Source organism: Peromyscus maniculatus, chromosome 11 (assembly GCF_049852395.1).
Source record: "Peromyscus maniculatus bairdii isolate BWxNUB_F1_BW_parent chromosome 11, HU_Pman_BW_mat_3.1, whole genome shotgun sequence".
Taxonomy (NCBI): domain Eukaryota; kingdom Metazoa; phylum Chordata; class Mammalia; order Rodentia; family Cricetidae; genus Peromyscus; species Peromyscus maniculatus.
Genome location: NC_134862.1, coordinates 67,746,791 through 67,769,135, shown reverse-complemented (window position 1 = coordinate 67,769,135; position 22,345 = coordinate 67,746,791). Strand labels below are relative to the sequence as shown.

The 22,345-nt window shown below is 43.8% G+C and overlaps 1 protein-coding gene across 2 annotated transcripts in view; it reads right to left on the bottom strand.

Annotated features, from left to right (window-relative positions):
- Positions 1-735: 735 nt before the first annotated feature.
- The window catches only part of Astn1 (astrotactin 1), a 340,652-nt gene continuing 319,042 nt past the window's right edge, over positions 736-22,345 (bottom strand). For both annotated transcript variants that reach the window (XM_042258386.2, XM_042258385.2), the window contains exons 21-23: positions 18,695-18,795; positions 8,629-8,812; positions 736-3,939 (exon numbers count right to left, since the gene is read on the bottom strand). In XM_042258386.2, the coding sequence (XP_042114320.1) occupies positions 3,702-3,939; positions 8,629-8,812; positions 18,695-18,795 (523 nt within the window). In that variant the 3' untranslated portion in view covers positions 736-3,701. The remainder of the gene's footprint in view (positions 3,940-8,628; positions 8,813-18,694; positions 18,796-22,345) is intronic.

Sequence of the window (22,345 nt, the reverse complement as noted above, 5' to 3'; positions counted from 1 at the left end):
AAAGAAGAACGTGCTTTTAGATGGAAGGGGTGTGGAAGAGTTTGTGGCCAAAATAAAACACTGCTACACTCTGTGTCTTCTTTTAATCATCCCTGCCCAGGCAGGGCCTAGGACTTTGATCATTGCTTTTCAGAGGATATATTAAGCCCAGACTCTTAACCTCTGATTATTGACGAATTTAAAGTGAATCATATGTTTGGGTGGCAGATGAGAAACAACTAAAGTCACACTCTGGAGTGGAAAAAAGAGATTAAGCATTTGAGCCTACCCACCAGGAGGTGTTTCATAACATCCAACAAATCCCAAATGACTTTACTAAACACAAGAATTGGGATAGCCTTTTGCAACGTTTTTCTCTTAGATGTATACGGTTTAAACTCCAGTGCCTCTCCTCTCATCTTCTGCTTTATATCAGTCTACCTCCCCCTTTAGGGATAGGTCCAATGTGGAGGGCTGTCAGAGAGAAAGCTTATGACTATGTCTGGAACTCAGCAAATATGCTGCAAAGGCATTCCACTCACTGCTTACTTGGAGGAGGGAAAAGAAGATGAAAATCACTACCATGTAAAAGGAAGTTTATAATTGGCCGTGGAAATCATTTTATTTTCTAGTTAAGATGATGGCTTCAGAGCCTAGGTATTTGGAATATCAATGGTAACATTTCAATTTTTAACTCACCAGTAGATCACTGTGATCACTCAGTTTATGGGATGACACGAGGCAATATCCACACACTTGACACGCACTGACAGCTTTGTTTATTATTTACTCGATTACTTCATTTCTCATAATCGTACAATAATTCTCTTAAACAACACTGTTATAGTTGAAGTTGGTCACGTTATACCATCTCTTCCTTCTACAGTAGTGGAGTGTTTTTCCACACTTAATTTTTTAATAGAACATTTGAATATCAAGGAGTGCAATTAATTAAAAATAATGAATGGACCAAACTTCAAGAGAAACAATTGCACACTCAGTTAAGGGTCTGATGCTATACAGTGGTTTGTGTATGTTCAAGAGGAAACATTAGAGGTCTCAGTTTGACACAGAACTGGAGGTGTTTAGGTGGACAGAAGTGGCTCCCTTAAGACCTGTTTGGCAGCTTGGAAATGAGGTTTAATACTGGCTCAATTGCATTAGCCTTTCTAGACAGTTCCTCCAGCCAAGAACTGAGAATTATTGGCAGGGTGTGATCCTTCTCTCTCTGAGGGTGAAGGTCCTCCAGCCACATGTACAACCATCTCGAGACTACCCCTAGCCCAGGCATGTTGGACTTTTAAACTCAAAATTACATTGCACCAATCATAGGAATTGTGTATGTAGGATGTGGGAGTGAGGGTGTGCATACATGGACACACAGCTGAAGAGAGGAGAACACAAGAGCATACTGAAAGAATAAGGCAATCAAGGGTAAGTGGGGCGGGGAGAGAAAAAAGATGGATGACAAAGGAGATATGTAGGAGGTGGAAGGAGTTTTGAGAGCAGGTCATCAGGATAGAAGAGAGGAGGAGAGTGTGCCTGGTGTAAAACAACAGGAGGTAACAGAGTAGTGACCCTAACACCACCCCTTGTCTTCTCTCCTGAGCCTGTAACCTCCTATCTCCAACAGGGTTGAAAGACATCGGCAGTCTCAGTATCCTTCTGCTCAAAATCAAGACACCATTTTCTTCATAGAGTTGAATAGAAGGATGGAAAGAAAAAAAAACAGCAGTAAGGAGATGCACACACCCTGTCATACCAGCCCATAGCATTCTTTTATCTGGCAGTGGTGAACAATTTGCCCTTGAATGCCCTTTCACTGAAGCCCCTACACTAGCCATAGGTGAGACAGTCAAGTTTTCAGCTGTGTTTTATTCTGAAAATTAGGGAATCTGTGAGGCAAAATGTGCAAGATAAGTCTTCCAATATTTCTCTGGAAAGAAGCAACGGAGGAATAAGACCAGCCTTCAATGTTCTCCCCACTCATCCCCCCGGGGAAGCCAGCGTGCTGCAGTACTGAGGGTACCAAATGTGCCCTGACTCCAAAGGCTATGGGTGTGCTTTGGCTCTTTCCCTTTCCATTGCACGGTGGGCATTCTGTACATGGTTCCTTAGGAAGGTGAAGCTCTGGGCAGGTTCCCTGTGGAGCTTAGTGCTTGCTTTAGGCAACACAGAGTGGGTAAAGTCCTGTGCTCTGGAGACACTGAGCTCATCCTGTAACTCAGGGCATATAACATATGAGGGACCTGGGGGGCATTGAGTCACCTCCCTGCCTTTGTTTGCTCATCACTAAAAGGTAGATAAAAATAGAACTTTCTTCAGGGGGTTGAGAATTCAGTCAAGTGTTTACAGTGGTGCCTATCACACAGCAAACAATCAGTTGGGAAGCATGAATAAGGCTCAGTGACTGTGCTATAGAGCCTTCCAGACCTGTGTCATGGGTTTCCGTATGAAGAGTGCCAGTCAAGGCAAGCTGGCTGAATGCACATTGGGTCATCACTAGTCAACCTGGCCCCATGAGGTTGTTTCTGAAAGGCTAGCCTTCCTGTTAGCTGGGTCACCATGCCATTCTTGGGCAGTGAGTGCAAATGGAGCCTTAGTCCTTACATGTGATCGCTGGTTGTTCTGGTCTCTCCAGAGTCTTTGCTACTCTCAGTAGCTGGCAGAGCTGGGTGGGCAGGCAGTGACAATGGCAGAATCCTGATGACTGACCTCCGAGAAAGGACTGTCAAAATTTACAATGTAATTAAGAAAATCGGTAAGGGGAGAGAGAGAAGTGCCTTTCAGATTGATAATAGCTTTCGTTCATTGAAACACTGACAAGAAAGAATCTCATTTGTGGATTAGATCAAACATCAAACCAAGTCCTTTCTGTCCAGAGTAAGGGACCCAGTACCAAACAGAATCAAAGTTCCTAGATCTCTGTTGGTAGTCTAGGAGTGCACGAATATTTTAAAACAAACTCCACTTATTTCCTGCAGCAGGGTCTGCTAAGTAGTCTTGCAGGTAGCCCTCTCTGGAGCTATAGTTTACAGGTGATACCTCACTGCCTCTCAAAGATCATGTTGTTTAGAAGAAAGGACGGAAATCTACCAGAAATTCTAGTCCTGGCTTAACATGGAAGAGGGAAGATCTAAAACTCTATACGACCCACTGGACCCATAACAGAAACTGGGTTCACCTGTGAGGTGTGGAAATAACAACAAAGGAGTCTGGGTGAAAACCCGTGAGAAACAGACATGGGCCATCTCAGCATCTTCTTCGGCACACGCCAGAGCTGGGGCATAAGGCAGGTGAAGATTTGTGTGTTCATTTCTCTACCAAGGTGCCAGTGGGAACCCATTAACAGGAGCACCTCCACCTTTGACCTTTCGTAGGAAGCAGGTTAGAGCTCTTGAGCATCCTGATGAATTTCTTGAAGGAAAAAAAAGTGAATGAAGCAAATGAATACCAGAGTGAGTTTCAAGGTAATCTTCTAAGAAAACAAAACGGTGCTGCATGAGGCTACTGGCTGTCAGGTTGACTGATCATGCAGATGGAGATTATGACACTGGACAAGGCCTGCAGGGAGCAAGGGTCACTCTCTTCCTGGTTTAGAAGGTACCTGTGGAGCTTTGGATGTCCCATTTAAAAAAATGTCTAAAAATCCACAAACCAACCCAGTTGTTCCCCTCTTCTCTCCTGCTTTATTTCGGCAGCTACTCCCTTGCCCCATGGTGTTAGATGTCTTTGCTGTCCCCATAGTCATTGTAGGGGACACTCAAGGTCTGTTCCTCACACGTCTTCCTGAGGTCCCGACTGAGCTCTGACCAGTCCAGTCCATAAGGCTTGATCTCACTGTAGCGGCAGCCCAGGTACTTGAGGGTACCACGCCTCAAGCTTATTTTGGGCTCCTGAAGTAGTCCATTGCACCAGCTGCTCAGATCTCCAAGCTGGGAAAGGATGAGGCCTGCTTTCCTACAGATCAAACAGAAAAGAACGCTTTTGTCAGAAAATGAACAAACAAACCAAGAAGAGAAGGCTAGAAAAAAAAAATGACTACCAGAGTGAGACTCCTAATTTTAAGAGGGTAGAGCTGACCATACTATCTTTTCTATTTAGCACAGCAGATCCTTCATTCTTGTCTGTCCAGTGAATGAATGAGTATATGGCATGGACATGCAAAGTGATGCAGGCACAAATAGGAAATGGAAGTAACAGATGCAGCCAGAAAAAAAAATAAACTGAGAAAATAAATAATATTTTAGTGGGCACATATACCTTTTTAAATCATGGGGTCTGTAGTATTGAAAGAAATCAAATCAATGTTCTATAAAGCCAGTAATTTATCATCACTAAATGACAAGTAATGCACTTGCCTGAGTATTTCCCCTTTCAAGGCTATATTTGAATTGATAAAAAAAAAAAAACAGTCAATATAATGGAATGAAAGGGGTATCTGATGTAACCAATTACGCCTGTGCTGAGGTAATTATAGTACAATCAGCCTGAGGACAATGGGGCTCTGGTTTGCATTGACACAGGAGCATATTTTGGACAGAGCAGACTCCCAGGTGCACACAACACCTAATTAACCTTCAGGGGAGCTCATGCTCCACTTCTTTGTCACCTTCATAAAGCCACAAGGCCATTGCTGTTGCTACTAAACACCAGTTGAAAAAACAAGCAAGGAGAAAGGAGCAGATGAGAGGGAAACTGAGCCGTCGGGGATCCCTGGAACAGAGGGAGAGGAGAGCGAGGTTGCCGAGAATCACACACATTTGAAAACATGGATTCCTTAGCATATGGGAGCCTCTGACACACAGCCTGGGGAAATGGCTAGTACTGGGCTGTGTTGGCTTTCTCTCCAAGCATCTAGGACAAGGGAGTCCCTCACTTGGTTATGTTTCTTTTCTATTCAAAGATGTAAGTGATCAGGGAGCCATGAAGATGATTCTCCTATTAAAGCAAGCTCATGGAAGGCTCAGAATGCTGTCGAGAAAGTTTGCAGAACAGAACTCCTTGCAGGATTAGCTAACTGCTAAGCTGGAAAACTCTTGCAAAGAATTATCTCTTTCCTGCTTTAACAAAGAACTCCTTACACAAATGGGAATTTTCTTCATTTCATTTGTAATAAACATTTCAAAGAAGAATAACTACATTCAATTCCTCTTCATCTGGGCAGTGAGTGTGTTGTCCGGGGGTAGTGATATCACTGCACTCCTAGAATTATAGGAAAAAGGAGAGTGAGGCTGATTTTGGAGTAAAGATGTCAAGCTTCAAGCAGCAAAGGGGCTGAGAGCAGTGTGACCTCACTGGAAAGAAACTGGATTTTCTCCAATGGTGGTAGGTTGGAGGAACTCGAAGGAACACTCTACCAGCTGACTGAACAGTTTCTCAGAAGGTTCATTTGCACTTTCTTTATCAGCTTCTGTAGTCTGGCCAGGCAGGTTTTCTGACAGTTATCACCATTCCAGGCTTTAGTGGCCCTTTCCTCTTAATCCTTCCATTGTGCCCTGTCATAAGCTAGCCTTCTGAGGAGTTGGAAGAAGCTGGGAAGAGGGGGTCAGAAGAAGGAATGAGGACAACATCTCATTATCTTCCAGAAACAGACAGAGCACAACCCAGTAGTCTTTCAAAACAGTGAATTGAATTAGTCTATGGAGTCTTTGTTGCTGTTTTCATTGCTCACTGATTGTTCTTTAAGTAATAATTACTTGGGGTCTGCCCTTGACCATCTCAGAGTCGACAGCCTTCTTTGTTAGCAGTGATGCAACACTGTTGTCCTCGGAGTGTTTGCAACCTCAGCTCAGTCTGGAAGCCTCAGGTTTTAATAGAATTGGAGCTAACAGAACTGTGGGAATCCTTTCTGTTTGCTAACAGGAAGTGTGTACCCACAGACCCATTTTTATTCATCCTCACAATTAAACCGGGAGTGAGCTGATGTCCCTCAAGGCAGTGGACTTTTCCTTTCCTGTGGCTCTCCCTGAGATTCATGACATTAAAGACCAAGACTTTGTTTCCATGGCCTAATGGGATAACACAATGTTTTCTACTATGTATTTGTGAAAGACCAGCATTACCCAGGAGAGCCCCTGGGAGGAGAGTGTGGAGAAGAGGGTACACAGCCAACGGCGGGCTTCGCTCCACAGTGGCATCCCCATTTCCTCCCCTGCTCACTTTCTGCATTAACCAATTTTCCTTCTGAGTCTTGAGTCACAAAAGAGAAAATTTCAAGATTCAAATGCCCTCAGCAGTAACAATGAAATATGCAATGTTAGTGCTATTCAAACTGTGGCATTTATGCTCCCTAGCAAAGAACTGTGTGTGTATACTCAATACATCTCAGATAAAAGAAGGGAAGGGAGGAAAGGGGGTGCTAGGAGCAGAAGGAAAAGGAAGGAGTGGAAGGAGAGGAGGTGGTGAGAGAAGAGTCGTCTATCAGGTGTGAGCAATAATCTGGTCAGGGGTAGACAGGGTGTGGAGTAGAAAGGACATTCCTTAATATTTATCTACATCCTAAGCCAGGATTTCTTTCTTCTTTTTAACCCCCTCCCACAGCCCTCCAGGGATTTATTTCTTAAAATTACTAAGACAAGACAGATTAACTGCCCCCTACGTATTTCCCTTAAATCTACAGCAGTGGCTTTGTTTGTTCAAAGTCTATCATTCCTTGTAAATTACAGGTAAAACTTGGAGGGTGTAGCAAGATCCTGCTTGACTTTATACAAATAATCATTTTATTCCAGAAAGAATACTCTGAATTTTCTACTTCCTCCAAAAATAATAAAGTAGAGCTTGGAAGCATGGCTCAGTGAAAAAAAGTGCTTGCCATGCAGATGTGAGTGCAATCCTCAGAGACCCGTGTGCTGGGGCAGGCTGAGATTGCAACCCCAGACGCACAGAAGTAGAGACAGGCGGGCAAAGCCCAAGTTCACCTTTGGCCTCCAACTACACCCACACACTCGTGTATCTGTACACATGTACATACTTTTATACACACACACACACACACACACACACACACACACACACACACACGCATGCACGAGAAGGAAATACAGGGGAAATATCCTGAACAATGGTCTTATGGGAAAATTTATAACTACTGAGGAGAGTGTCCTCACTGTGCTTCACCTCTTGACTAAAGTATAAGAATGGCTTAAGAGCTGAGCCAGGGGTTGGGCAAGGATACTGCTGTGCCCATGTTGCAAGACCCCCGAGCAAGACCACCACAGAGCCGATATCCAGTGCAAAACACACAGGGGTTTATTGATTACAAGCAAGCCGGGCTTAATCTGTGTCCAACACTCCGACACAGCAGGTAGAGGAGAATGGCCCTGAGCTCTCAGAATGAGGAGTTTTTTAAAGGGAAAAACCACAAGCTCGGTGGTACAAGCCTTTGTGTCATATGATTGAGTGAGGGTATGTAAGCTTTGAATTTACTAGTTAGGGGTTAGTTATCATTTTTGGGCAGGCCTGGATAAGTCCCAGGCTCTGTCCTTGAGCTCCCATGGAGGCTGGCTAGCCTAGCAGCTATTGACTGACTCAGTGGCCCAGGCTCTGTCATTGACTCATGCACATAGCTCTAAGTTGGTGAGGGGTCCCAGACAGTAAACAATTGACTGAACCTTGAGTAGTCAGAGTACGTGCAGAAAGGGAGCTCCTACCAGGTCTTTTGTTCATGACCCTCCCGGAAACTGCTTGCTCAAGTCTCAGGAAACTGAAATTAAGGCCTGATCTCCAAGAGAGGATTGACAGCCTGTCATGGTGTCTGCTTGGTCCTTTCAATACTACAGAACCAATTTCCCTCATTTTGCCTCCTCTCCCTGACTCTCTTCCACCGTCCTCCCCCCCTCCCCCACATCTTCTTCTGTCCTCCACCTTCCCCCACACCCTGTCCTCCCTTCTCTTTGACTTCCGCTCTCCTTTCCCATTCTCCAGCCCTCCCTTGCCCTATTTCCATTTTTCATGAGTCCTTGAATAATTCGTGGTTATAAATTTTATGCAACGCATCTCTTTATTACATCTAAGAATTCCAGAATTTCCAGGAAAGCCTGCTATCTCAATATATGGTCATAATAAATGGTCTACAACAGGAAGTGATATCTCTCCACATTCCTCATTGCCTACTTTCCAGGAATTCTATCTGAGCTCTACAACCTGAGAACAGTATAGATTTTTACTAGGAAGTGACAGGATTGGGTCAGGAGTAAGTAGGCACATATCATGTCACCTTAATGGAGGCCTCATCTTCACTGATACCATCTTGAAAGAACATGCCAAAGTCTGCACGATATAGGTAACATTCATGTGCACTAGATGTTTCCTGTTGACCCCCTTAATAAAACTTTTACTTTTCTTTCACAAGACTGAAGTTTCATTCCTTATAAATTTAGCATTTGGAATTCTGTATTAGTGAACTCAAGATCAGGAGCAAAGGCTTATTTTCAGAGTTCAGGATGTGAATTCATGACTCAACTGCTTTAAAAGAGCTTATTCCAAACCTTCTGCATGGCCTGGGCGGTGTACAGCATGACACTTAGTTCTCTGAGCATCTAAGATCTCTCAGGGAGTCTCTGCAACATCTGTGAAACAGGAACACAGCACAAGAGACACAAGACGCCATAGAGTGTTCAAAAGAGAATTGCACAGTTCGTTGAGTACCTGGGTCCTAATTCATCCTCACACCGCCAGGTGAACTCCCCAAAACTCTCATAATGCTGGTTATAGTGGTAGAGGACTCGATGCAAAGTGGGGGAACCCAGATCCAGAAGGGTGTTGTAGGCAGTCTGCTGCTCCTTGCCACTGGTGTAGCCATTGAAGAGGTTGTAGATCTTGTCTGCTATTTCTGAGGGGGAAGAAAAGGCAAGTCCAGTTGTGCTTGGCGAAATGCATCATTAGGTGATTTCAACTCCAGGCAGAGATTGTATAAAGTATATCAACACAAATCTAGATGGCACAGTCTACTTATATGTAGGACATGTGATATACTCAAGGCATAACCTGTTGCTTCTGGAATCGTGAACACTACAAGATTAAAACAGTAACAAGAGCAAGGACTCAATCAGGAGACATGGTAGACACAGATTTCTACACAGCTGCTGCTGCTGTGAAATAGTGTACTATTTACAATAAGGTATTTTATAAGTAGAGTGCAGTCTGAAATAATTATATGTGTAGAATAGTAAATACACAAACCAGTGATAGTTGTTTATTATCATAATCAATATTACTCGGTGCACACAGTCATGTGTGTTATGTGGCTGGCAACACAGCAGATTTGTTTCCATCAGCACTACAAGCCTGTGTGAATGCACTCTGCTCTTACATCATGACTGCTATAGCATTACTATGCATAGGAAATTTGTGGCTCCATTATAGTCTCATGGGACCACTGTGGTATATGTGGTCCATTACTGATTAAAATATTACATAACAATCAGCCATTAATTATATATGTATAATTTTTTTTTTTTTTTTTGGTTTTTCGAGACAGGGTTTCTCTGTGTAGCTTTGCGCCTTTCCTGGAACTCACTTGGTAGCCCAGGCTGGCCTCGAACTCACAGAGATCTGCCTGGCTCTGCCTCCCGAGTGCTGGGATTAAAGGCGTGCGCCACCACCGCCCGGCTTATATGTATAATTATATGCAACATATGTGCACATATTTATGTGTGCCAGTAAATAAAAACATGCATTTTATTTATGGTGTGCATGTTGATATTTTAAAACACTGACCCTAAAGTGTGAGATTGATTTGTGTAATTCAATCCACCTCTGTGCCACTGGGTTTCAGTTTTCTCTTTAATAAATTAGATGCCTTTGACTACACATCTAAGGTCAATTTCAGCTGCAATACTCTTTGTCTTACCAAGGTTTACTAAAAAAAATACATAACCTGAGGCAAAAGCTCATATATTCATGCTTCATTGGAAAGCACAATCCCAGAGAAGTAAGGCTGGGGATAAAGGCCAATGAGGCAAGAAATAAGAGAAAATATAAAGAATTATATTAGGAAGCTGGTAATGCCTTCCTGTGAACCTGAATGCTGTATTTTGCAATAGAGGATGCATGAAGTTCCTGGATCACTACTGGGCTATACAGTGGGAGAAATAAAGAGTTTATGTTCAGCTCTCATTGGAGATTGGTCCAAGTTTGCTTCCATATAACACCGGCTCAAGTTTGCTCTCATGAGACACCGACATGACAAACTTAGACCTGTAGGTAGCATTTATCTGGTTCTCTAAATAGTGGTTCTCTAAAAAGTATCAAAGAAGCCTATGCCACAGATGGCAGGCTTTGGCTCACAGATAAAGTAAGGCATCACCAGGTAATACTTCTGAGCCATGAGAAGAATTTGGAGAGGCACTGACTTTGGAACTCAGAACATTTGCTGAAACTATGCAGGCCCAACATAAAGGTAACATGGGGATCTGTATACATCTAGAAACTCAAAACTAGATCACTACCCAATCCCAAATGAGTAATCATTCAGTAAGATTTATATCTGTGATATTTCTGCCTCAAAGGTTTCCATGGCTAAGGCTGAGTTTGGTGATATCGTAAAGCAGTAACAGCTTACAGAGCCTTGACTTTTTTTGTTTCATTACTCAAGGAATTTTATCATTACATGTGTTCTCATTGCAACTATCAGAAAAGAGATGCTTTTTGCATGTTCTGCCTAAACATCTGAGAGCTAACATCTAGTGAGTAGTGAGCAATGCTTTCCCTTGGGTGTGTTAATTCTGGAGTTGTAGAAATTGAGTTCCTGGGTGAGAAAATTAGAATTACGACTACTTGACTCCGTTAACCAATCACAGCACAAGACACCTTGTGCTAATACCAAGTGAATTTGGGAATATTGGTAAATGACAGATCTACCTGAGGGTTTTGTGGGTGGAATGAATGCTGGCCTCCTCATCACACTGATTATTTTGGGGATAGGAGCTAGACCTTACTTCCTTGATAGCCTCAGAAGCTGTATAGTACTAGACAAAAGGGCTGATCAGAAATTGTTATCTAAAAGAACAGAGTTCATAAGTTTGAGTGTAGCTTGAATCCACTTTGTATCAGGGTTTCTAAGTGATCCCTCTCCAAGCTGGTTTACACTAATCCTAGAAACAAAACTTACAGACAACACATTCACAATTCATGCATTGACTCTCCTTCAGAAATCCATTTAGATTTTTAGGTTGTTAAAATTCTCAGGCAGCTATAATGGGATTTTTAGATAAAGAAGACAATAATTTAGAAACTAAAGTCTTATGATATGTCATTATTATTAAAGGTTTAATCATGTCATAGGTTAAGAACTTTACATCCTCACACCCCTCACTGCAGATTTATGCATATCGGCCCCACAACAAATGAGATTAAGAGACAGACAAGGCTAGAGGTTACCAACTCGAGGTCACATTGCTATTGTGCGCTGCAGTGAAGCTTCTAAACTGTGTTTCCTGTTGCTACTTTGCATCAATGCTCAGTCACCAGTAGCATATAAACAGTTTAAGGTGGAAGAGGCAGAATCTTGGGATAACTGTCTCCAATAGAGCACATGTGGGCAGAGAGTCCTTGTAAGTGTGCTGGCGAGTGGGGGCTGTCTTTTCTGTAGAGAAGGAAACAGAGGGCCAGTTCTGATGACTGGTTTGTATTGGTTGGAAGGCAGGGGGTGTTTTGCTGAGACAAGAATGGCTAGGAAAGGAAAACCATTGGTGCTCAGATTGCAGCTTAGATGGCGTGATTGGAATTCCTCTCTGATGCACGGATGCCAAATAATGTTTCTTGCAATGGGAGATAATTTGTCAGATTCCAGGTTCTACTTGTTTACTGTTGAGAAATGGCCACAGCAGAGGTGGTGATTCTTGGTGCATGCAATCACTCTCATAACATAATAGTTAGTCATTTTTAATTGAATAAGCCAATATCTGCATCCTGTGGGCAAAACCAAGTTCCACCACAAATCTGCTAAAACTGAGATAATCTAACTGAAGGGTATGATTACAAGCCTGTCAGTAAACAGGATCTTATACTCAGAAAGGCCTACGCTTCAGCTCTCAGAGCATGACCACATCTGGCTCCTCCTATCTCCACTGAGGGAATGGAGACTTTTCTTTTCCTTTATCAATTCTTTTTTTTTAAATTAATTAAATATTTTGTGACACTTTACTTCAATTAGCTGTTATAGATTGCAAGAATTCACCAACTCAAGGAATGCCAGGTATTTTGAATTATTATTTTATTAGCTTTGAGCTTCACAGAAGTTTTCAGTTAATCCATGACAAATTCAAGTCCCCCCTCTCTTTAATATACATGAGTTAGAAACAAGTAAATTGCAGATGAGAAGATGGCAAGGAGACTGTCAACACAGCCTCATTGCAAAAAAAAGGGAGGCTGAGTTACTGGGAGGGCTCTGAGATCTTTTGGACAGTGGGATAAAATAACAAGGCTGGACTGCAGCCGTTAGACTGAAAGGTATGGCTAAAAGCAGCCATCAGAGTTTTGAATAGACTCGGGTTCCTGTGTATTGATTGGCCTTGGATACATTACTTAACCTCTTTGGGCCTTAGTTTTCCTGTCTTTCCAATAATGGTTAGTGATATACACTTCCCAAGATTTTCATGAGAATAAAAGGTTTACTGAATGCAAAACTTCAATGTAGTACAATATCTGCTCACAGTAACTTTATACTTATTCATGGATTTTTATGAAATTATCAGTGAATGCTTAGTGATTCCTGGAATGTTTCTGTGCTTGGGAACCACATAACTGAGAGAATCTGACAAAAATTCTCACTCTGTATTTGCAGTGCTGTGGTCGGAGATAGTCAAGTGAGCAATGGAACATAAATAAGGGGAATATAGTGTGTTAGGAGGTGAGGAAATAAAGCATGAATGGGAAGGATGGAAGTATTGAAAAGGATCTTGCTATCTTAAGTGGGTTGTCTGCACCGGATCTCAATGACATGATGGGCACTGGGGTTAGATATTGAGGAGGAGCGGGCATAAGCTGTGTAACATCTTTTGAAAATTCACAGGGACCAGAAGTCCAAGCACCAAGGTTCTCAGATTACAGCGGGCACGAAATGGGCAGGTGCATATGGAAGAGGTGAATAAAGGGGAAAGGAGGGAAAGATCGTGTTTTTGTTTCTACTGCCAATTTCTCAATAGATCATATTTTTTCTTGATGCAAAGAAAGAAGATGCAAAACACGGCAGCCCAGGAGACTGGGGAAAACAGTATGATTAAAATGAGGTAGTAACTTCAGAGGCACAAGTGAGCTTTCTAGTCCCCCAGTAATAGCTGCTCTTTTTAATCTGAATTAGGAACAGTGAGAAGCATCTGTAGCTTTGATTGATGGTCTCCTTGGCTTTATAGAAAAAGTCTCCCCAGACAAGAGATCCTAATTCATCACTTAGCATTTCTCAGGAGGCACCTACAAGCCCATCCCCACACTAAAATAATGAATGGTGTAATTCCACATGGAACACAAGATAAACAATCTCAAGTGGCCTGGTATCTTTGTCCTTAGCACTACCCATATTGCAAGGTCTCTTCTTCTCTCTCCAGTTCTGGATATGCTTTCTGATCAAACTGCCCTGTGCTTCCACTCTACCAGTGATCCTCACATGGGAAGCGTCATTACCCCCCCCCCCATATGGCTGCTGTTTCCCACTGGAGTGTCTGATTTGGAGCCTGAGAACAACCATTTCTGACAAGCTCCAGGGTAACGTCAATGCGGTTAATCTAGGCACCACATTTTGAAGACCAATGCTGTACACTAACCCATTCTCTTGAACCTTTCCTTATGTTAAGCTGGGGCCAGAGTTATCACAAAGCAACAACTCTCACTTTGCCCCCAACTTGGGCACATACTCCTCCTTCCCTCCTTATTTTTGTGTTCTCTTATTTTATGCCTTCTCCAGGACATATTGATTCTTCTTCCACGTCCTTGAAGAGAATGGCCCTACAGTTCCTCACAGCCAACTGAAGCAATCCCTTCTCTCTCACATATATTGAGAAGCCTTCATTTTCAAAACTCGCTTAGTTTAAATTTCCTCCCATTCACTCCCCGAACACTCCCTTATATCCCTTGAAGAACCTTGTTTCTGGTTCACCTCTTTGCCACTTCCATGAAGGGTGGCTTTGCCCCTCATGGAAGAGGCCCCCTTAAGACATTCAGCTACCAATCATTGTCCCTGAGAACTGCTCCACTTTTGAAAGAGCAAATCTTAAAAGCACACACTACAAACACAACACAACCTTATTTCACAAATTCTGTATTTCATGTTGGTACTCAATCATCCTTTGATGGAACAAACAAACAAACAAACACCTGAATGCTTTGGCTCCTCCATTCACTACAGGTTCCCCTCAACCCATTTCCTTCTCTACTGGAGATCCCAACCACCTTGAGTTAGTTTTCTTCTTCTCTTAGTCCCTTTTCTTCTACCATATCTTTGCACATCCGTGCTTCTGGAATTTTCCTGGACAAATGACACATCATTCAATCAGATGCTCCACATCTAACCTATTGAGAAATAAATGTGTTTGTTCTTCTGTCAGCATACTGAGGCTCAGATCACCTCTTCGCAACTGTCCAATAGCTGCCCTGGTAGGAACAGCAGCCCATCGCCTATCAATTGCCATAGCCTTCCATTTCCACTTTAGAATGTTCTGGGTCTGTTCTCAGCTGTAAGAATGACCTCTAAAACATCTAGTAATGATGTCACTCTTCTGTCCCAAGTCCTCTAGGGCATCCTATCACAATGCCAGATACAGTCCTTTCCTACCAATAATTAGACATTACTAAATATGCCCACAACCCCTGGGAACTCCTACCCATCAGTGCCCTCCACATTTTTTTCCAAGCATGTGGAATCACAAGCCTTCTTTGTCTTTAACCATCTGATCAAGTTCTACCCTGCTACCTTCTGAAATGATCTTTGCAAAGATATTCTTGTGGCTTCCTCCTTCACTTACTTCCCCAAATCCTGACCTCTGCCTACTTTCTACCATGCCCCATTTATTATCTCCATGACAGGCAGCATCATTTGAAATATGCATTTTATTATTTATTGCTGATATCTTTGGCCCCTGCTGATATAGTTATAAAGGTACAGTATTTTTGCTCCTGATGCCTAGGACAGATATTCAGTAAGTACTAAATATTTGTTGGATGAGATAATAAATCCATGAAATTGATTACAAATTTCTTGAAAATTGATTCTGAGTCCAATGCTAGCATCTGATAAATGTCTATTCAGTGACTAGTACCAGGATCCAAACACACCTGTGGGAGAATGAAATAAAGGAATGGATGCATTTGGGTTGCATCAAGAAAGGTGCACAGCTGCTGAAGGAAGAAAGGATAAGAACTAGCCTTCCCTTGGTGAGATTCCACGGTGAACTTGCAGGACGTCATGACTCAACCTTCTAGACGACAAGGTTTATCTTATTACTAATACGTGCGTCCTTAGCTCCAGGAGGCTGGTTTCAGTAAAAAGGCAGCAGAAACATACTTACACAGTGGCTGGAGTGTTATGACATGGTAAAATTCTTCATAGAATGTAGCTTTAGATAAATACTCACATGAGGGATAGTATCTGGGAGCTGACATCACACTCTGAGTCAAATTCCTATTTGTCCTTAGATTTAAGCTCAGACCCAAATGGGTTATATTTATGATCACCATCTGGGTTTGAGGGAGACAAAGCATATGGGCTTTTATTTTGGTAGGACTGTATTAATTTACAAGGATGCCCTCAATTAGTCTCTTATTAATCTCCAGACTTGCTCTGTGCAGGGCTCCTTCCTGGCTAAAGGATAACAGGACCCAAGATTGTGATTTTTATCCTCTCTGCACTAAATTGTCTTCTTGTGTCTCCAGTTCTTTTATCAGGAAGCAAAAGCAGGTAGAGAACCTATTCAGACCTCCTGTACTAGAACTGACAGACAGGCACTCTCCAGAGAAAGAGCTGCTCTCTGCCACGTGTCCTGTAGACATTATCAAGACATCATTTCCTCTGCTAAACTCTTCCTTGCTGCTTTCTACTCAGCCAGCAGCTCCACAGTAGCTATCGTCTCTCCAAAGACACCAGTGAACACCAGATAGGCAGGAACTTTCACAAACAGTGCCTGAAGGTGCTACAGATGCCCCCAGACAGACTCACATTTGAGGTGTGTGATCCAGACCCTGTCTTTCTTTACTTTCTTGGAGCTTACAAGACCTTCAAGGCTCAGATCCTGTGAGCCAGCCTCTCCCACTAGTGAGCAGTACACCTGCTTCATATGTGTGGGTTTCTGTTCTTCCATTGTATCCCATTGCACATAGCCCTAAAAGGGAGAATTCTTGCTATCTCTTTTTTTTTTTTTTTTTTTTTTTGGTTTTTCGAGACAGGGTTTCTCTGTGTAGCTTTGCGCCTTTTCCTGGAACTCACTTGGTAGCCCAGGCTGGCCTCGAACTCACAGAGATCCGCCTGCCTCTGCCTCCCGAGTGCTGGGATTAAAGGCGTGCGCCACCAACGCCCGGCTCTTGCTATCTCTTTTACATAGCCCCTTTCTTCACCAGTTTGCAGAGACAATGTCCCATTGAGTCTTTCACCTAGAAATACTCTCCACTTGTCCTGGAAACACTATAAAAACAAATGGGCATTGGGGTCAAATATGGGCACTGTGTGTGGTTTCCATTAAGTTCTTTGTAACCTCAGGCATCTTATTTACTTTACTCTGAATTTCAGTTTCATCCTATGTAAAATAAGAGCAGTGTTGTGTTCATTCCTTCATACATAGAATATTGAGTTTCTATCAGAAGGCAGGCTTTCTGCTTGGTTACTAGTAACTTATTCCTAACACATCTACTTAATATTTACTATGTACCAAACACCATTTTGCTTTTACTAGTTTAAGTTAATGATTTCATTCAATTCTCACTTGACCCTTCATATTGGGGTTACTGTTTTCCTCATTCCATATATGAGTAAACTGAGGAATGGGATAAAGTAACCTGTTCAAGATTAAGTAAGTAGATGGTGGATCAGGAATTTGAATTTGGGCTGTTGGTTCCAGCTAAGTTCTTATGTGAGCTGTCAGTCATGTATAGTGCCTTTTAGATATTAAGGACACACAGAGCAGAAAAGGAGACTTGACTCGGGCCTTCATGTTACTCACTGGCTAGTGAGGTCAAAAGACACTGTGCACATCATTATAAAATCTTAAAGAAATATTCTGAAAGCCAGAAACACAGTACTGTGAGGGCACGTAACAGTGGTTCTTGACCTCTTCACCTGTGAGGAAGGGACACTTGATCTACATTTTCATGCTGAGATAAGTTAATCAGTTGGAAAGGTACAGAGTATTTGAAGTAATAGGGCCTAACATATGCAATGACCCTATAATAGAAGTGAGAGAGACCTGTATAAGGGGAATTGAGGAAGGCAGTATGGCCAGAATGAAGAGACTGATAGGGCAGTGGAGAATTGGCAAGGTGCTGAAGAAATAGACAGGGTCACCCACTTAGGTCCCAACAGACCTTTTAAATATTCATGCCATAAGAAGAATGGCAGTCTATTAAGGGATTGTTATTAGAGCATATTTTATTACAGTCAGATGTCTTTGAAAATACTGTGCCTATTACATGCCAATATGATTAACTATGAAAATATTTTCCAAAGTTGTACAGTACTAAAAGATCGATGGTTTTAATTAAAGCAGAGCTAGGTGGGCAGCTCATTTTAGGGACCCCATCCCTACTGCAAGGAACTGTCACTTTACTTTCCCATAAAATCCTGCTTGCTTGATCTTCAAAAACAGATGAAGTAAAGTAAGTCTAGATCACTCTTCTCCAGTGATTTTCATCATGGTGTCACCCGCGGCATTCTAGGACTATGTCCCTCTTGGTTAAAATGACATGTACATAACCAAGAACTATATGTAAGATAATGAGGGGCATCAGAAAATTAGCTTAGCCATGTTCTGTCCATGACTGGAATCTGAGTAACCGAAGTGTTCAATGTCTCTGCTGATAAAAAGGCTTCAATTTCAGTTCTGCCTAATAGATCTTAGGGCCTTATAGAACCACCTCATTGGTGCTGGAGCCCTGTAGGAAGAGTAACTTAAGAATTCTGGCTTCAGAGATGTGAAAACTTTAGAGCAGGGGATGATGCCCAGACCATCCAGGGAATATCTCATGTGTGCTGGATGATGGTTGAGGAAAAACTTCCTAGTGGACCAGGACCAGTGCCAGTGAGGGAGCTTACAGTGAAGAAATGATGCATAACAACTTCAAATATGGAGTTAGAGACTAGGGCGTATCAAAGGAGGGGCTGATAACTGATCAATTCCAAGTCTTCAGCTTTGTTTGCTTTAGCTCAGAACCAACTTTCAGATGTACAAATCCCAAAGAGAGCAAGTGATCCATCCGTGAGGCCAGAGATGACAGGTACTTTTGCATGGACCTAAGCCCCTACATTCCTGGGGACTTTATCAATGTCTCTTGCTCACTCCTGCCTTATGAGATAATTGTATGGGATAACAGAATACAGTGAAATCTTCTGTCAGAGTGCGCAGGCCCAATGGTACTGACAGAAAGCCCGAGCTTCTACCTTGAGCCTGGATCCTTCCTTCCTGTCAAACTCCAGGTCATGCTGTCCACTCCTTTGGTTACTGGTTCCTTAGCATGGCAAGGGTAGATGGTTGGGCCATCATGTGTAGGCATTGCTAACTTCAGCGTCCCTTACCTTGGGCTTTGCCATCATCCACCACAGGACATGGGGTCTTCACGATCACATCACTTGGCCTGGAGCGCCGCCCTGTGTTGTCAACTCCCCAGAGGGTGAACCTGGCAGAGAGGTAGGAAGGTAGCATTACTAGAGAGGACATGTCTGGAGGTTGGGGCTGAGTGCTCTGTCTGGAGGCCCAGCTTTGTCTGAATAGCAGGCCGGGACACTTACGGCTCCCATCTAGCACTCTTGTTGGAAAGCAGTGGCATGAAGCCTCTGACTGCTTCCGGAGGTCAGTGGTTGGGATATGCTGTCTTGAGGGCTTTCTGATGCAAAGCATCATAGTGAGGGATACTTCATCTCCACATGGAATCCCCAGGCCACTTCAATCCACATGCAACCTCAGCCCCATTACTGAAAATTCTCAGACCCAGCTCAGACCTACTCAGTCTGATACAGGGACTAGAAACCTGTGCTTTCCCAAGCTTTGAGACTTCCAAGTGACTTGTGTTGTTTTTTTCTTTTCTTTTTTTCAAATTATTTATTATATTACTTAGTTATTCTTCAAAAAAAATGGTGTTCAAAAGAGAGATGGTCTCATGCCCACTCTTCCTTCCTCACACAGAAGCACAGAGGATTGTCAGAGTGAGGACCTGAATGCCCCGAGGCCATGCGCCCTTCTCTTCCTTCCTCAACTTATGCCAATGTCATGGGGGCCTCACATAGGCAGGCTTCGCCCTATCAAGACCCCTGGTCTAGTAAGACCTAAAATGTGACAACCTGCTTAAATCCAAAGGGCATGGGGTAGATCATAGCTGTTGGGTGCCAAAGGGCTTCTCAGCTATTGGGCCAGGGCCAAGCATTCAGCTTTCTTTCTTATCAACAGTGAGGGTTCAGACCACCCCACCATGTTTACCTTATGCCCTGCTCCTAAGCCCTGCTCAATGGCCTTCCCCAGTAGCGCCACCGCCAACAGCCCTCCCCTACCATGTGCACCCTGATTCCAAACCAAACATCTTGCCACCCTTCTCCTGCCATGCCTTCCCGGGGAGAGCATGGGGCTGCACTGACACTCCTTATCCACACCCTAGCCCTGGCAGCCACATTTTCTCTCATTTAGCTCTGTGTACCTCATCAGCTTCTTGGCCGTATTTCTAGAATGGTTCCCCAGACCCCCAGGACCTGTAGCTGGTACACCTGAGCTTTTTGGAACCAGATCCATTTCTGAGTCCAATTTGTTAACCCAGTCTCAGAGCCCATTCAGCTAAGGTCCTGAGGGGTAGACCTAGAGGTACCATGGCCTACCCCCATGCACTTACACCTCATGGTGTGTGATTGCCATGCTAAGTCACATTCTTTGTGACCCCTAATAGTGTGTTAAGCTAGAAATCCCTGGGATTCAGTATAGAACAAATCTACACTTTGGGGATCTGAGACCCCTTCGCAGGGAGTGGGGTCTTTTTTTTTCTTCTGCTTGGGCTCCAAGGTTTGCTCTCTGTTACAGAGTCTGTCACTTCTAGCCGCTGTTCTCGGGGGAGCCACCAGATGCAAAGATCGGGGCTCTGCAGGCTGACGCTGCAGGCTGGCCCGGGCGTGGTCTTGGCTTACAGGTGTAGCCCTGATGCTCTAGTGCTCATAGGTAGCAGATCTTCTTCCTTCAGCCCTACAACTCCAGCTTAGGCTCCAGCATGGCTCCCACTGACACCTGCCAGTAAGCTGAAGCTGAAGGCACCAACCTCAACTCTATGGCTGGAGACACTGTTTGCAGCCCCTCATAATTTAATCCCGGACCCTTAATTCTGAAGTTTCTCTGGACTATGATATCCTATTCCTTCAGTACCAAATTGACTCCCAGATGGAGCCTGTCCTTCAGTTCCTGGGATGGAGTCAGTCACCAACCTCCCGCTAGTCTACACTCCAGGCAGTTCTCCTTCCTATCTTGTCTTGCTGTGAATTCCAGCTACATTGTATCAGATCCTGAGCTGGGACAAAGATGCCCCTGTTTGCATTCAGTCTCACATGCTTTGAAAGGCAGTTAGTATGAAATGCAAGCTGCTAAGCTCTGATTATTTAGTAGCACATTTTATTTTTAATATAAGGCAGATATTAGGAAAGGAAATGCCTCACACAATCTTCCAAGTACAGACAGAACTTGACCTTAAGAACTATTCCTCAGCAGGACCAGCCCTTCCCCTATGTCCCACACTCCCAGTCCCTCCCTCCCTCTCCCCTCCCCCACCCCTGAGGGTGGCTGGGGAGATAAGCTAGGGTATTTGACTACTGAAGGCTGGGGAGCACTTTCCACATTTTCATGTGGAAATGCCACGTGCTACCATTTCGGGAAGGAAGGCCTTCCCTGTTTGTTGTTAGCGTTTTCATCCTGTCGGCCCATAGCACTCTCATAAGACAGCAAGAGGGTTAGCTGGAATTACTGACAGAGGAGATAAGCCTCGCTCCAGATCCAGAGGGCTCATGTGTAAGTCCGTTTACTGCTGCTTCCAACGCTTCTGGGCTCTCTCCCCAGTCGCAGGCTGGGACCTTTCAGTGCGTAGTTAGCGACACGGTGATGACACGGTGGAGGCATGTGTGCGTGGGAACTGACACAGACTGGCTCAGGCCCCAGGCCTGGCCCTTAAAGGTCTGGAGCCGAATGCTAAGGAAGACTGTAAGCCTGTCAGGGGCTGGCTACATCGCCTGCTGCTTCTCGCTTTCCTCCTGCCGCCAAGTGGTGGCTGTGCTGATCCTCTGCTTCAGACACCTTTCTCTACCAGCTGCTGTAATGTGCTCAGAAATGCAGGGCTCTCCTGCCAGCTAGTGGCGTGGTGGGAGGGGAGTGGGAGGGGGCGGTGATCCCCTCCCCACTCTAAAGTGAAAATGTTGGCTCCTAGATACTTTAAGGGGTTCTTAACTGTGTTTGTGCCACGTGGTCCATTGTCGGAACGCTTCTCAAGTGGCATTAAATGAAATATATGACAGAGAAAGCTGAAGTTCAGATGCAGCTTCATAATCCCCAGTGTGGACCAGTTCTTGCATGCAGAATAATGTTCCTAGATCCTGGCAGAATAAAGTGGGTGGCCTGGACATAAGACCCAGTATGATGAAAAAAAGCAAACAACCCCCGCATCAATTCCTAACCATTATTTACATCCCTACTGTGTGGTTCTCAGGGAAGTTATTCAATTCTACTGAGCCTCGGTTTCTTCAGCTATAAAATAGGAATAAGTCTAGTCACACAGGGCCAGCTCTCCATAAATGATGGGTCCCTTCCCCTTAATTTGTAGGCAAGAAAAATCAAGTGCAGAGAAGCTAAGGGTCCTATTTGAAGTCGCTTTATGGTTAGGCGCAAAACCGGGCTTTCTGGATGCTTTCTTCGTACCAGGGATGGAGGTACAATTATTCCTTGCTCCTCAACAAAGAGGAATATTGTGGCTTCTAGCCCACATCACTCTTTCCCCCACACACTGGGTCTTGTGTTCAGGCCACTCCAGGTTATTTTGCCAGGATCTAGGATCGTCATCTTGCTAGAGCAAGAGCTGGTCCCACTGGGTGTTATGAAGTTACAGCTGAGTTTCGGCTAGCTTTTCCCAGCGATCTGCACTGCCACCTAGTGGAAACTGGCTGCCCTTTAGCCCTGTGTGTCTCTCCCACCCCTGTAATCAACACTGACAG